The 15,223-nt window shown below is 34.3% G+C and overlaps 1 protein-coding gene across 6 annotated transcripts in view; it reads left to right on the top strand.

The window, feature by feature from the left end:
- Window positions 1-15,223, top strand: part of DMD (dystrophin) — a 2,144,556-nt gene that overhangs the window by 376,679 nt on the left and 1,752,654 nt on the right. For all 6 annotated transcript variants that reach the window (XM_047764837.1, XM_047764839.1, XM_047764840.1 and 3 more), the window contains exon 5: window positions 12,311-12,403. In XM_047764837.1, coding sequence (XP_047620793.1) covers window positions 12,311-12,403 — 93 coding nt within the window. The remainder of the gene's footprint in view (window positions 1-12,310; window positions 12,404-15,223) is intronic.

Below are 15,223 nucleotides of genomic sequence, written 5' to 3'. Positions count from 1 at the left end.
GTATTCCTTATGAACCCCAATGCCTTTCAAGTCATGGATTGCACTCCATCATTATTTGAAAGAATCTGACAAAAAATATATGTTGGATTACATCCTGGGAATAGAGAAGGATTTTACTGATTTAATATGATTTAATATTAGCTGATACAGTTGTAGATTTCATAATTATGTCCAGTACACTACTCTCATCAATTGTCTATGACAAAGTGGAAACATTTTACCAAGTGTCTTCAAATATACAATGTGAGATAGCACAATGAAAATAAGATAGTTGTTGTACATTATTAAACTACAAATCCAAAGAGAGTACTTAAAAAGCCTCGGGTGAAAATTCAAATGTCAGCTATGTTCAAATATTCAATTAATCACATCATTGAAAATTGTCACTGAATTAGATTGGATGGTCGTCAATGTCACTGATCTGAAAAATGATACAGTGTTGACTCTTATTGGCATATGATCTTAGATAAAGAAGATTCTAAGGTGTTCTTTAAAACCAGTATTTTATGTATCCTTTAAGTATTCGAAAACTTAAATAGCCATAAATATATTTTTTGGAGTATGTCAGAACATAATATCTTTGAGTAAAAACTGCTTCCATTTATCACTCATAAAACCTAGTAGTGTTCAGATATACATTTCAAATTTTTAATTTATGTTAGGCAAGTATTATTTCTTGTGTTAAATTTTCAGTCCATGAAATAGGCCTGTAATATGTCTGCACCTTATATATACTCATTCCAGGATCCAGAAAAAAAGTATATCCATTTAATTCTGTCACTCACTAACTACAAGATCTTTGTCAAACAATTTCATAACTTTGGATCCTCTTTGTCATCTGCGAAATGTACCAATAAAAATAGTTGTACTTATCTCAAGATATTCTTCTATGGAACATAAAAATATACTCAAGCATGTCTTATAATCTTTAAATTCATATTCTGATGCAATGTGAAATTATTCCTCTTAAAATGAAGCTAGTTATCCCTGAAAATGATTTCATAAGGTAAATATTTTACCCTCCCTTGCCCCCTATGCATTTCTTGCATCAAAGGGAAATAATATTCAACTTAAAATTGAGGTAATCATTCACTATGATTTGTACATGTGGAGATGTTTTGGGATAATAGTAATGTGGCTACAAAGTATGTTGTAATTAAAATTTTTCTCATTGTCATGAATTTTAGTCATGTATCTTAAAACTTTTTTGCTGTTGTTAGTGCCAAGTTTTTTTTTGTTTTTTCTTCTTAAAATCAGTATACGTGGCTCACAATGGGAAAGCTGTGGCTACTACATGGGGTCCTTGTTGCTAAAGTGGCATTCTATATAGCCACGTATAAAGTACATAGTATTTATAAAAGTTCAAGTTAAATAATATCTTATTGAAAGTATATAAATCTTTTACTCTATATTGTGAAATAATTTTTGAGGACAGTTTTATAGAGGGCATCATTTGAAATGTTGCCTTCTAGTGTATAATATTTCATCTAGGAAATCTTGCTTAGCTTAGCTATAAGAACTACTTTGCCAAAAAGTTTAGTTGTACATCTTATGTTCAATAAGACTACCTTCATTGAAATTTTAATTTTGCTATGTTTGCTTTAATTTTCTTTCACCACTTTAATGTTTTAATTTTCTTAAAATTATGACATTTTAAACGAACTGCTTCAAATCTTTAGTGTCAAAGAGGCAGTATATAAACAAACAAAAACACAGTTCCTTTAAGAATTACCTTGTCAGGGAGTTCCCGTTGTGGCTCAGTAGGTTAAGAACCCAACATAGTATTCATAAGGATGCAGGTTTGATCCTTGGCCTCGCTCAGTGGATTAAGGATCTGGAGTTGCTGTGAGCTGTAGTGTGGGTCACAGACATGGCTCTGACCCTGTGTTGCTGTGAATGTGGTGTAGGCAGGCAGCTACAGCTCTGATTCAACCCCTAGCCCAAGAATTTCCATGTGCCACAGATAACGCCCTGAAAAAAAAAAAAAAAGAATTAACCTGTGATATATGATTATCATACTCACATCACCAAAATAAAACTTTTAACTAATTTCACTAGTCCTTAAGCAATTTGATAAACAGTTTTTTTTAGTTTATCTCTGTCCTCAATACTTAATATGTGGCATGTGGTGGCTGTTGAAAAATATTTAACAAATGAACAAATAGATAGATATGTCTGAAGTTAGGGATGATATCTTTATAGTGAGTTTCCAGAACTAAGTCTTATGATGTATTCTAGGTCAAAATGTGCTTTTGAAAGGTATTTTCCAATGCAGATTTCTATATTTGTTTAAAATAAAAAGTAACCTTTGGAATGTGGAGATATGAGAGGGAAGAAAAAAAACCTGCCATTGGAGATCCAAGACCAAAATGGCCAATGCAGCCCACCCTTTATGTTATATATATTGAACTATTCATCATTTAATAATAAAATATTCAATACATGCATCTTTCAATGAAAAAATAGGTATGATTTATGCCCATAACTCTTAAAATTTTATTTTATTTTATTTTATTTATTTATTTTATTTTTTGCTATTTCTTTGGGCCGCTCCCGCGGCATATGGAGGTTCCCAGGCTCGGGGTCGAATAGGAGCTGTAGCCACCAGTCTACGCCAGAGCCACAGCAACGCGGGATCCGAGCCGCGTCTGCAACCTACACCACAGCTCATGGCAACGCCGGATCCTTAACCCACTGAGCAAGGGCAGGGACCAAACCCGCAACCTCATGGTTCCTAGTCGGGTTCGTTAACCACTGCGCCACGACGGGAACTCCAAAATTTTATATAAGTATTAAACACAGTGTAAGTATAAAAGCACATGCTGCAGGGCAGTGAAACTCCTTGGCTTTCACTGCATTTTTGATCTTTTAAATGCATTATATTTTGAAGGATTATATAAATACTTGAGGAATTTCTCTTGAATATGGAGAAGTCTCTTTAGCTTGACTAATGGTGGCAGATGTTTTGTAAAAGGTACTTAACATATTTAAAAAGCAAATCCTATTTGTCTAGACTGTTGGAAGGAGCTTCTCAGTTATAAACAGTATAAGAAAGAAATGTATGGATCTAAAAGAACTAAATATATAGAAGGTAGAAATTTATGCATCAGGTCTAAGTATCAGGAGAGATATTTATATGATAAATTCCAAAGCATAGTTTTCCCCTAAACAATAGTTATTATTTAAGATTCTGGTTAAGAAAATACACCCAAACTTTTAAATATGATATTTCATGGTTCCTTTCATAATCTTATAATTCTATAGGAAGTTATTTTATAAGATTTAATTTGAAGTGCTTTTCGGTTATTTAAACTCACATACCAAGCCTGATAAGTACAAAGACGGTTTACTCTTATCCTTTATTTCATACCTAATTAAAATATATGCTCAGATTGCATCCTGCATATTAAAGGAACAAAAATGACTCCTCCTTAGGTTAAATCTTGAAATCTAAAGTGATCTGGAAGAAGCACATGCTTTGAAACATACGTGAGGAACCTCCCGGCTCTAACCTAATGTCACTTGGCTGAATGATACATGTTTTCATTAATGCCTGTGGCTATGAAATTTCCTTCTCAGTGGTTGTCTACAAAGGCAAGAAGTGGCAGACATTAAGGAAGCAGCAGATTTTATTTACTGGAGATATGATGGTTCCTTTATTGAATGAGATATAACTTTCAATGACATCCAAGCTAGAAATGCAAGTGCTTGAATTATTTACAACTAAAACTGGTAGAGTTTGTCCATCTCCCTGCTACCACCAAAAATTTTAAAAGCATGGAAAATTTTGGAAGAGATTTATTCCTTAGAACTTTGTCAGATCTATTCAGAGGAATATCATTCACTTAATTTTATTTATCCTTTTTCTTACTTTTACCTTCTGTTCTGTCCTAAGAAGTTCCATTTTCATTTTTTGACCTGGTTATTGCAATTTGTTTGGGGGGGAGGTCCAAATAATCCTCATTCTAAAGTCAGCATGTACTACTTTAAGTTCGATGAACACATCCTGCTATTCTTCTTTCTGTCAAGCTAATTAAAAATAATATAAACTTGTCCAGGTCAGTAATCTCCTTTCACTAAGCCATCACATTTCAGGTTTGCTTTAAATCTTATGGTTTTCCTAAATATTCTTAAATCTTAAATATATCAATACTATGTATATAAATCCTTTCACTCTAACCACCATGGGATATCTAAATTTAGCCTGTAGAAAATATTATTGACCATGCTAGATTGCATCATGCCTTGAAGAAACTGAGGATAAAACAAATCCTGGGATTAAAAAAAAAAAACATATTCTCATGAATAAGCAATGGAAGAGAATTGCTCCTTACGCCCAATGCTTAGCAAAGTCGTTTAGGAGGTTGAACACCAGGAAGTAACAATGCTTTCTGAAATATATATTAATCATAGAATTATTAAATATAAAATTTTACACAAAAATCAGATATTTTAGTCTAAGTGCTAGTGTGGGGACACAAAAGAAATTCCCTTCTGTACATGTTCTCACACCTCTGAAATGGATAACAATAGACTATTCTCAAAGCCAATTCCTTAGCTTCCTAGGTGTATTTCTTTTTTTTTTAAACAGCCTTGCTCATCCTGACTCAAGGAATGTTTTCCTAGGAGTTCACATTTAAATATTCTGCTGGAGCTACAATAAGGTTCCATTACGTCAAAGCAAATACTGAGAATTTTCTATTCTCCACAATTACATTTGAATAAAGCATCTTCCACAATAACACTGCCAAACTGAGCCAAAATCTAATGTTACTTTCTGCCTAAAGTCTTAGGCCTGTTTGCAGAAAGGCCTAAAGCCAATCTTCATGTGGAAGTGAACCTATTACTACAAAAATTCAATGCATTCTGTTTAATTTTCACACACAATATAAACTTTCACACCTATTCATTTTGTATTAGATGCTTTCATTCTGCAAAACAGGGAAATATAACTTTAGGCATCTTTAGTGACCTCTAGATAGTATTTCCTGCTAATGCTTGTCACAATACTGTTACACACATATATACATCCACAGATACACTGAATCCATTTATTAGCATATCATCATATAAATGTTTTTTGTTTTGCTTACTGGATGGAATTATTCATTTAACGTACTTATTATCATATTTTAATTTTTATTTTCCCTTTTTATAGTTATTTAGAAATTGGATTGATAATCCTTGGAGTTCCCTTTATGGCTCAGCAGTTAACAAATGCGACTAGGATCCATGAGGATGTGGGTTCGATCCCTGGCCTCATTCAGTGGGTTAAGGATCCAGTGTTGCTGTGAGCTGTGGTGTAGGTCACAGATGTGGCTCAGATCCCTCGTTGCTGTGGCTATGGTGTAGGTTGCAGATGTGACTCGGATCCTGCATTGCTGTGGCTGTGGTGTGGGCCAGTGGCTACAGCTCTGATTCAACTCCCTAGCCTGGGAACTTCCATATGCCACGGGTGCAACCCTAAAAAGCAAAAAAAAAAAAAAAAGTGATAATCTGTGGAATATATAATTCCAGAGCATATGTTAGGAAAAAAATATGTAAAAGAAAAGAGAGAAGCAATTGTGTAGCCTGGTGATGATTATTTGAGAAAAGCTAGTAATGATTTTTTAAAAATTATCACTCATAGCTACATGGTGAGAAATGGGGCATTATTAACAACCCCAAGCCTATGAGAATTTAGAGTGAAAATGGACTAGACTGTCAATATGAGGCATTTAATAGTGATATAAAGACCAGAACAATATGTTTCAGCATTACAAAATACCCCTCCCCTTCTAGAGTCTTAGTGATTGTTAATTATTTCTTATAGTTCCAATAATAGTCCTTGTATACATGGTGGTATGCAATATTTACTAACTAGGAAAGAGATTAAAGCACTTAATGAAAAATTCTCTAGACTTAATTAATGAATTATCTCCCACATCCAGACCTGTTTTTAAATCTGACTTTGTGGAATCTTCAATTATCTTTGATACTGTGTTTCACTCTTGGTAAAATGTATGTGAACTAGTAACTATCTTGTACTTTTACTGTGATAATGATGTTGGTAGAGTGAAAGCTATATTCAGAAATAACTTTATGACCTTAATTTTTTTACAGATAGAAATAAAGGAAATAAGTATACAGCTTGAAAGACTATAAGGACAAAAACAACAGTGAAAAGTGAATTCAGAATAGAAATCTGGCTAGATTGACTTTTTGAATAGGTAAACAAAACAGATAAACATCTTCTAATCATAAGAAAAGAAAATAAGAGAATGAAAAACAAAGATTAGTAATGAAAAAGGATATGTAACCACAGATACAGAAGAATCCAAAAGCATTTCTGTGATATTAATTTTGAAAAATCCAAGTCATGGATGTTTCTTAATACAAGGCAAATTACTAAAATTGACTTAATAACAGAAAATTAAACTAGGCTAATTACTTCAGAAAACATTGATATGTTACTAGAGCTCTACCATTGAATAATAGACCAAGACTCTTCACCTGTGAATTTAACCTGATCCTTAAAGAATAAATAACAATACAATGATGGTTAAAATAGTAAATGTTAAAACTTTTATATAAATACCTACTAATAAATATATATTATGTATATATATGTATATATATCTAGTAGACATATTCCTGGGAATAGCTAGTAGAACAATAAAAGCATCAGTATGTGAGGATATATATACAAGATGTCCTTTCCAGGATTGTATAAAACGATAAATCTAAACAAAAAAATTATTACAGCCCTAGAAAAGAAGTGAATATCCACTAACAGAAGACTGGCTAAATACTCCATGATACATTCAAACAATGAAACATTATGTAGCCATCAAAATGAACAGATGAAAGGGATTATTGTTTGGTAAAAGCAATATTTAATATATTCTGAATAATATGCCATTTTCTATAGACCATACAACCTACTAAAGTTGTGTCTATGTGATATCACACATGTGCACTCACGCATACAATGATCATGTGAATAGGGAGAAAAATACACAAAAATATTTTTTTACATTGGATTAAGAAAGAAGTTAGAAAGAAGGTCACAAAAAAAATAAAAATAAAAAAAGGAGTTCCCGTCGTGGCGCAGTGGTTAACAAATCCGACTAGGAACCTTGAGGTTGCAGGTTCGATCCCTGGCCTTGCTCAGTAGGTTAAGGATCCGGCATTGCCGTGAGCTGTGGTTTAGATCGCAGATGTGGCTCGGATCCCGCATTGCTGTGGCTCTGGCGTAGGCTGGTAGCTACAGCTCTGATTAGACCCCTAGCCTGGGAATATCCATATGCCTGGCCTTGCCACTCAGTGGGTTAAGGATCCGACATTGCCGTGAGCTGGGGTGTAGGTTGCAGACAAGGCTCGGATCCCGCGTTGCTGTGGCTCTGGCGTAGGCCGGTGGCTACAGCTCCGATTCAACCCCTAGCCTGGGAACCTCCATATGCCACGGGAGCAGCCCAAGAAATGGCAAAAAGACAAAAAAAAAAAAAAAAAGTGGGACAAGCAAAATGGAAAAGAAACCTAGTCCCAAGGAAAATAGGAGAAAGGCATGCATAAGATTTCACACATGCATTTGTGTAAAGGAATATATGTGGTCTTATGCATAAAGAAATACACTATTTCTAGTAACAAAAATGAGATTCTATACACATGCACATACACACACATACGTACATACACAGCTAGAAAGCAATACAACAGTACAAAACAGTACAAAAATGTGGATAATTGTGTTTCTTACAGTCCAACTACAGCATGACAAAATATCTACTTATGACAATGTGACTTGATCAAATATGGGTCTTTAGAAAGGAATGATTGGTATTAATTGCAGTGTGATAAGGCTTACTCTCTGTGGTACATACAAAAGAGAATATATGACTGAAACACCACTTAGAAGCCATGCTAGGAGGTCCCATTATGGCTCAGTGGGTTAAGAACCCATCTAGTATGCATGAGGATGTGGGTTCAATCCCTGGCCTCATTCAGTTGGTTAAAGACCTGGCATTGCTACAAGCTGTGGCATAGGTCACAGAGGTGGTTCCAATCCTGCATTACTGTGTCTGTGGTGTAGGCCTCACCTGTAGCTCTGATACAACCCCTAGCCTGGGAATTTCTATATACCATGGGTGCGGCCCTAAAAAAAAAAAAAAAAAAAACCTATGCTATTTACTCATTGTGCCCATGTCAAGGAACACCAACCAAACTGACCTGTTAGTTTTGTCGGTATAGTGAGTAACACTGACAATAAAAAAGTAACTAACAAAATATAATTACAAATCAACAGAAAGTTACGTAAATTAGATTGTGTTTTTGTAACTGTCTACAGAATTTCTCTATAAAACTAAAATTTAATATTATGCCCTTATTTTTTATGGAAGGTTGACAAAATAAATGGCCAAATGGTTATTATTGCATCTCTTGTAAAGTTGTAATTAAAGATGTATGAAGATTTGTTGTCCCTGACAAAAATGTAAGCTTCTTTGTATTAGTTTAAGAGACATTTGTAATCAGTCTTTCCTATGTTTTTCTCAGTGCCTGTAAGAATTAGCCAAGATCTGTTCAACTTTTCTGGTATTTTTATTTTTCTACCTCATAGTGCCCTAACCTGTCCCTACTCAAAAGTTCCTTGCATTCCCTGATTTTTTTCAAAAAAAAAAAAAAAAAAAAACCTCTTCATAATCCTCCCCTAGATTGCTTAACATATCCTTAGTCACATGCACTCTTCTTGGCAAGCCTTCCCCACCTGCCCCTTTCTTTGTTCTGGTCTCTATATCCCTTCTTTATAGATTCAGTCGACAGTGAGTATCTCTTCTTTGTTTTGCTTACACTGTCATTAACAATAATGTCTTTTTCTCTACTGGGCCTCCAAGAGACACCATGGTCTACCTAATTTTTTTCCAGTGGCTATAAATAGATTTTATTGGAAGATATCCATGCATATTCCTTTAGATATTGTCTACGGTACACATGCACATATACACAAGTGTTCCCATGGCTTCTTTTCATTATTTTTTTATTGTGGAAAAATATGCATAACATAGGTTACCATTTTAACCATTTTAAACTGTGCAATTCAGAAGCATTAAGTACATTCACATCAGTATGCGGTCATCACCACTATCCATATCCAGGACATTGTCATCATCCCAAACCAAGCCTCTTATCCACTTGAAAATCCTCCATAATCCCCTCTCCCTTAGTCCCTGGTAACCTCTAGTCTACTTTTTTTTGCATGTGCCTGTGGCATGTAGAAGTTCCTGTGCCAGGGATTGAACCCACGCCATAGCAGTGACAACACCAGATTCTTTATCCACTCTACCACAAGGGAACTTCATCTATGTTCTTTATAAATTTGACTCTTCTAAGTATCTCCTATAAGTGAAAAAATATAATATTTTACATTTTTATGGCTGGCTAATTTCACTTAGCATAATGTTTTCAAGGTTCATTGATGTTGTAACATATATCAGAACTTCCTTTTTAATGTTTAAAAAATCCCATTGTAAGTATAAACACACCATGTCTTGTTTGTCCATTCATCTATCAGTGGACATTTGGATCATTTCTACCTTTTGGCTATTGTGAATAATTATATTGGTGTATAATTATCTGTTTGAGTCCTTGCTTTCAATTCTTTTGGATATAAACCTAGAAGTGGAATTTTTGGATCCTGCCTAATTTTAGTTTTTATTGTGTGGCCTGCCATTGGCTTGTGAGCTTTTTGACATTAGAGGTTCTACTTTGGTCTTCTTTATAAGGCCTGAGAACAGTGCCTGACATAGTGGAGAATGGATCTTAAAGGGATTTTTATGAGGATAAAGAAATGCAGGAAACCATCTTCCTACTCACACAAATAACAAGCTTATGAGAGTAGATAGGGGCTGCTGGTGTCTCAGTACCTGCTGCTTGCTCTAAGTCTCCCCAGAATGATCCCTATGACAATTCTAAGCTTAACTACCAGCAGTGATTCCCCAAGTATATCTATTTCCTAAAAATCATGTATTGTTCATTTAAATAATTAAACCTTCCAAAAATATGGTCTGATTATCACTATCACTATAATTAAGTTCCAGAAAGCAGGACAGTTTTTCCCTTTCATGTTATAAGTACATCAGTGCTTGGCATATAGCCAAAATGTATCTGTTGAAGACTTTTCTTATGGTGCAGCAAGTTAAGGATCCAGCATTGTCATTGAAGTGCCAGGGGTTGCTGCTGTGGCTCAGGTTTGATCTGTGGCCTGGGAACTTTCATATGCTATGGGCACAGCCAAAAAAAATGTATTTGTTAAATGAATGAATCAATATGTCAGTTCATCAGTTTATAGCAGCTTTTTCACATGGAGAAGCTCATCCCCTCTACTGTTGCATGAGAAATCTACAAATGAAATTATGATCATACTTTCTTCTTTATGAGTTAATTGATTTCTCTTGGATCTAAATTCCACAAACTTGTTGTATTCTACTTTGTATAAGTAAAATGAAAGTATCATGGCAAATTATTGTTTACGTGTGTAGGAAAAAAATTTATGAGAATGCCCAATACTTTGAAATATTGAAGCTTCAGTGCCAAGCTTCGGCACTGAATTAGGAAAACTTTGCATGGGATACTACTAAAATTCAGTTGTCCAATGAGATACCTCTGCATTTTAGAAATAAGTAGACATGTAATGTGTTACAATGACAGTATTAACTTGGCTTTCCTACACCCAAGATAGTCAAGGTCTTTCATGTTAACCAGCTTTTAGGACTTCTGCTCATCCATTCCTCAATAGAGCCTTACTTAAGTGCCCATTTACATACTGTCCGTTTACTTCAGGCTGACTTCTCTGTAATGTCCATGTGGTGCCATCCTCACATCTAATCTATTGCATAACTCAGTAATACCTTTGTAAGGACCTTAATCTGAAGCTGCCAATTTGATTTATTATGATAGCTTCTCTTTCTAAAGTATCCCTGGATGCTCTTTTTTTTTTCTTGTTAACCCTTTTATTTTGAGCTCATCATAGATTCACATGTAGTTATAAACAATAATACAGAGTGATCATGTGTACCCTAAACTGAGTTCTACCCCAAAGGTAACATACATTAACATTATAGTATATTACCATGGACGTCAACATTGATATAATCCACCAGTAGAATTTATATTTCCGCAGTTTTACTTGTATTTATGTGTGTGTATATATATGTACCTATTTTTAGTCCCTTACAACATTATCACATGTGTATGTATATTTGTATATCGCCTATCAGAATGGTAGTCCATGGAATGGATGTACCAATATGTTTAACCATTCACCCTTAAATGGCATCTAGGTTGTTTCTAATTCGTGGCTGTTATAAATAAAGCTAGTATAAACACTAAATATAGGGGTTTGTAGAAACATAATTTTTCACTGCTTTGGAATAAATGCCTAAGAGCCCAATTACTGGATTGTGTGGTAAGCAGTATGTTCAATTTTGTAAGAAACTGCCAAAATGTTTTCCAGAATATCTGTACTATATACATTTCTGCCAGCAAAGCATGAGTGACCCAATTTCTCCATATTCTCATCAGTATTTGATATTGTCACTATTTTTTTTTATTTTTGCCATTATAACAACTGCGCAACGCTACCTCTTTATGGTTATAATGTGCATTTCCCTAATGGCTAGTAATGTTGAATATTCTTTCATGTGCTCATTTGCCTGATATTTATGTGTAACCTGACTACACCTAAAAATTTTTAAGAGCGTGAAGGACAGGAGATTTGTCTTGAAAATATAAAATCCTGCCAGATTTTAATTCCCAAACCCAGTGCTAGATAGAGAAAAGAGAGCTGGCCATTAGCACCATTGCTTAGTAGAGTTCTAATATATATTTATAAAGCAAGGACATTTTAGTCAAATTCAGTCACCTCTAATTATAATAGCACTCCTCTGAGATAGATAAAAGGATTGATGAAATTTCTTTTTTGAGTTTCAATTATGTATTAGAAAGTACTTCTTAATTTAGACTTCCTTTATGAGTTATCATTGTTGTATATTTTATTTGGAGATACTCTGATTGGACTCTTTAATCTGCAGTAATTTATTTATATGCTAAAAGTACATTTATTTCCTGTCTCTTTGTAAGTGTGTTTGGGGGCACTTGTTTGTTACAGAAAGTACAGTTACAAATGCAGTTTGTTTCAGTTTTAGATTATTTTTAAAAAGTTGTAATGATGCTTAGGCTCCGAAAATAGCTAAATGAAATTGCCTTGCATTTTGTTTTCTTTCCAAATAGACATTGTGTTTCTTTCCTTCAAGTGTTTCCCCTTTATCTCTAACAGGTTGATTTAGTGAATATCGGAAGCAGTGACATAGTAGATGGAAATCATAAACTGACTCTTGGTTTGATTTGGAATATAATCCTCCACTGGCAGGTAAGAATCCTGGTGAATTTTTTTTATGTGTTTGTTTGTTTGTTTGTTTTTGCGGGGAGGGAGGTAATATGTTGCTGGTCCTTCCTTTCATTTTTACCCTTGACCTGCAAAACTAACATGTCTATCTCTAATAATACAAAGCTCATTTCCATAGTGTTGCCTTTTAAATTGTAACAACATTTGCCATCTACAGTGTGAAGTATCAGCAGATTATAGGACAGGTTCTAGCACATTTGCAGGAATACTTTTCTAAATATTTTTCCACTGGGCATGGATGAGGCAAAAGAACAAATCTTATAAATAGGTTAATAAAATATTTTTCTCAAATATATGTCTTCTGTAACTCACGTTTTGTAAGAAGATAGGTATTTTTTCCTGTTAATCACTATCAAATGAATAAGACCGTTAATCTTATGTATATTCTCAGTGTAAACTAATGCCATAAAAGATTATTGGGATATGATGATCTGTATATATGTTATACACACAAACGCTTCATAACATGATTTGGAAATTGCATTTTTTTCTGAACCACCTCAGCACAGGGTCGTCTGAATACCTGTATTTATTGGACTTCTGCAAAACAGATGACAAATCATTTGGTTTAATGAAGAGTATATATATATATATATATATATATATATATATATATATATTTTTTTTTTTTAGTCAGACCACTATGAACTTAAATTTTAACTTCTCCATTTACCATCTTAGTGACATTGGGCATCCCTTTCTGGGACATAATTCCCTGACTATCAAAAATGAAAAAAACAATTATGAATATGTATATTTCTTGTCAGGATTAAATGAGAGATTATTCATAAAGCACTCAGTACAGTGCACCATTTTCATTAGAGGTGTTTCATACTAGTAACTCTTTTTCTCTACTCATATTTTAAGAATTTGGAGGATAATTGAGATGTCTGGCCTTTTTACTAGCAGAGATTACTTTTTTATAAAAACAGCTTTTTTTTTTAGATGTAATTTATATATTATAAATTTACTCGTTCTATATGTAAAATTCAAAACATACCAAACTGGTTGAGTTCTGTCTCCCAGGGCTTCTCAAAGTATTTTGAGGAAGAAACAGTCCCCTCCCACCCCCGATCTGGCAAAGATTTTAGGATATTTACAGAGATTTATACACTTATCAATCTAATTTTAGCACATTTCCACTACACTATAAATAAATCTCACTTCCACTTACCATCACTCCCCTCTCCCACCACCCAACTCTAGGTAACCGTTAATCCACTTTCTGTCTCAATATGTCTGCCTTTTTGGACATTTTGTACTAATGCAATCATGCAATGTGAATTCTTTTATATCTGGCTTCTTTCACTGAACATAATCTTTAAGGTACATTCTTATTTGTAGTAGGTATCACTACTTCCTTTAGTAAGGTTGACTTTTAACTTGAATTGTAGATGTGTCCTGCTTGGAGTCAGACAGCATGTAGATCAGAGGTGTACCTTTTCAACTCAGTACCTATATTGTTCTCCCAATTGGCTCCTGTAGCTTTTTATTATAAACACTCTGAACTGGCTCTCCTGTTTCTCAGCAATATGGGAAGAGAGAGAACAACCATAGCAGCTGGCAATAGAAACTAGCTTATAAGAGCCTCAAAATGAAAGCAGGATTCCTAATTCTGGGCCTTTTTCATGTAGAATCAAATGGTATCAAATAGAACTATCAAGGCAACATAGGGACCCCTACCAAACTGGCTCCCTTCTGTTGCTCAGTACAACTCAAACTATCTTGAGGAAGCATCAGTTTTCCCCATTTTCCATTGTTTATAAATTCCTGAAGCATTAAAAAAAATGAAATAAAAAGACACATAAAACCCAAGCTTATCTTTTATAATTAAGCTCAACAGACAAGTACTCTGTAAAATTTCTGCAGAAGTTTCTAATAGATTATGAATTGCTGTCTTTATCTTATGGCCTGGTAACATATTATTGATGGAGAGACCCCAGCTTGCAAAAAATATTTTGAGTTGCATAGACAGTGGTCCTGACAAAGCCAGCAGGAGGACTTGGGCATGTTCAGAGTCCCAAAAGGCTATTTTAATTGTATTTATCACAAACTGTCTCTCACAGGATCTCACCTTTTCTTATCTCCTCAAACCCCTTTCTAATTCCATTTCAACTCATTGCAGGATAGAGTTTCAAAATCAGTCTATCTGATATTTTTTTCATTTATTTATGAGTGTCCTCATTTTTTTTTTTATTACTAACATGTAGAAGGGTTCTCACATCAAGAATACTGGAAGGAATGCTTTTATAATCTTTCCTGTTCTGAGACATCTTGTTCAGTCTTATGTTTTCCATCAACGTCCTTGAATCACCATATCATTGTGACTCCAAAGATCTAGACTCTTCCCAGCCGCTGCCTCCTTATCCCTCTTCTATCACACTGCCCCGTTCTCCTAAAACTAATAAACCACTTTTTAAAAGTCCCTCCTCCTCAATACTCCTCATCATAACCCAATGAATCCCAAAAGATATTTTCACCAAAAGTATATATTTGCTTTCCTATTAAATAGACAAAGAAGGCCTTGAATACCAATAAAGATTAAAGGACCTTCTGGTCAACCTAATGTATTATCCAGAGCTATCAGAATAAGAATGACATGAAGAGACTGAAAGGTGTGCATCCTTGGTTCCAGCGTTCCATACTATGTTATTACTAGTGCTGTGGAAGTCTTCTCTCTAAACTTCCAAAAACTCTCAAGTACCAACCTCATTTCTCCTGTAAAATGTTTTTCCAATTTCCACTTAAATGAAATTATTAGCCTGAAATATTATCCCTGTATTG

Source organism: Phacochoerus africanus, chromosome X (assembly GCF_016906955.1).
Source record: "Phacochoerus africanus isolate WHEZ1 chromosome X, ROS_Pafr_v1, whole genome shotgun sequence".
Taxonomy (NCBI): Eukaryota; Metazoa; Chordata; class Mammalia; order Artiodactyla; family Suidae; genus Phacochoerus; species Phacochoerus africanus.
This window is presented reverse-complemented; position numbering and strand designations above follow the sequence as displayed.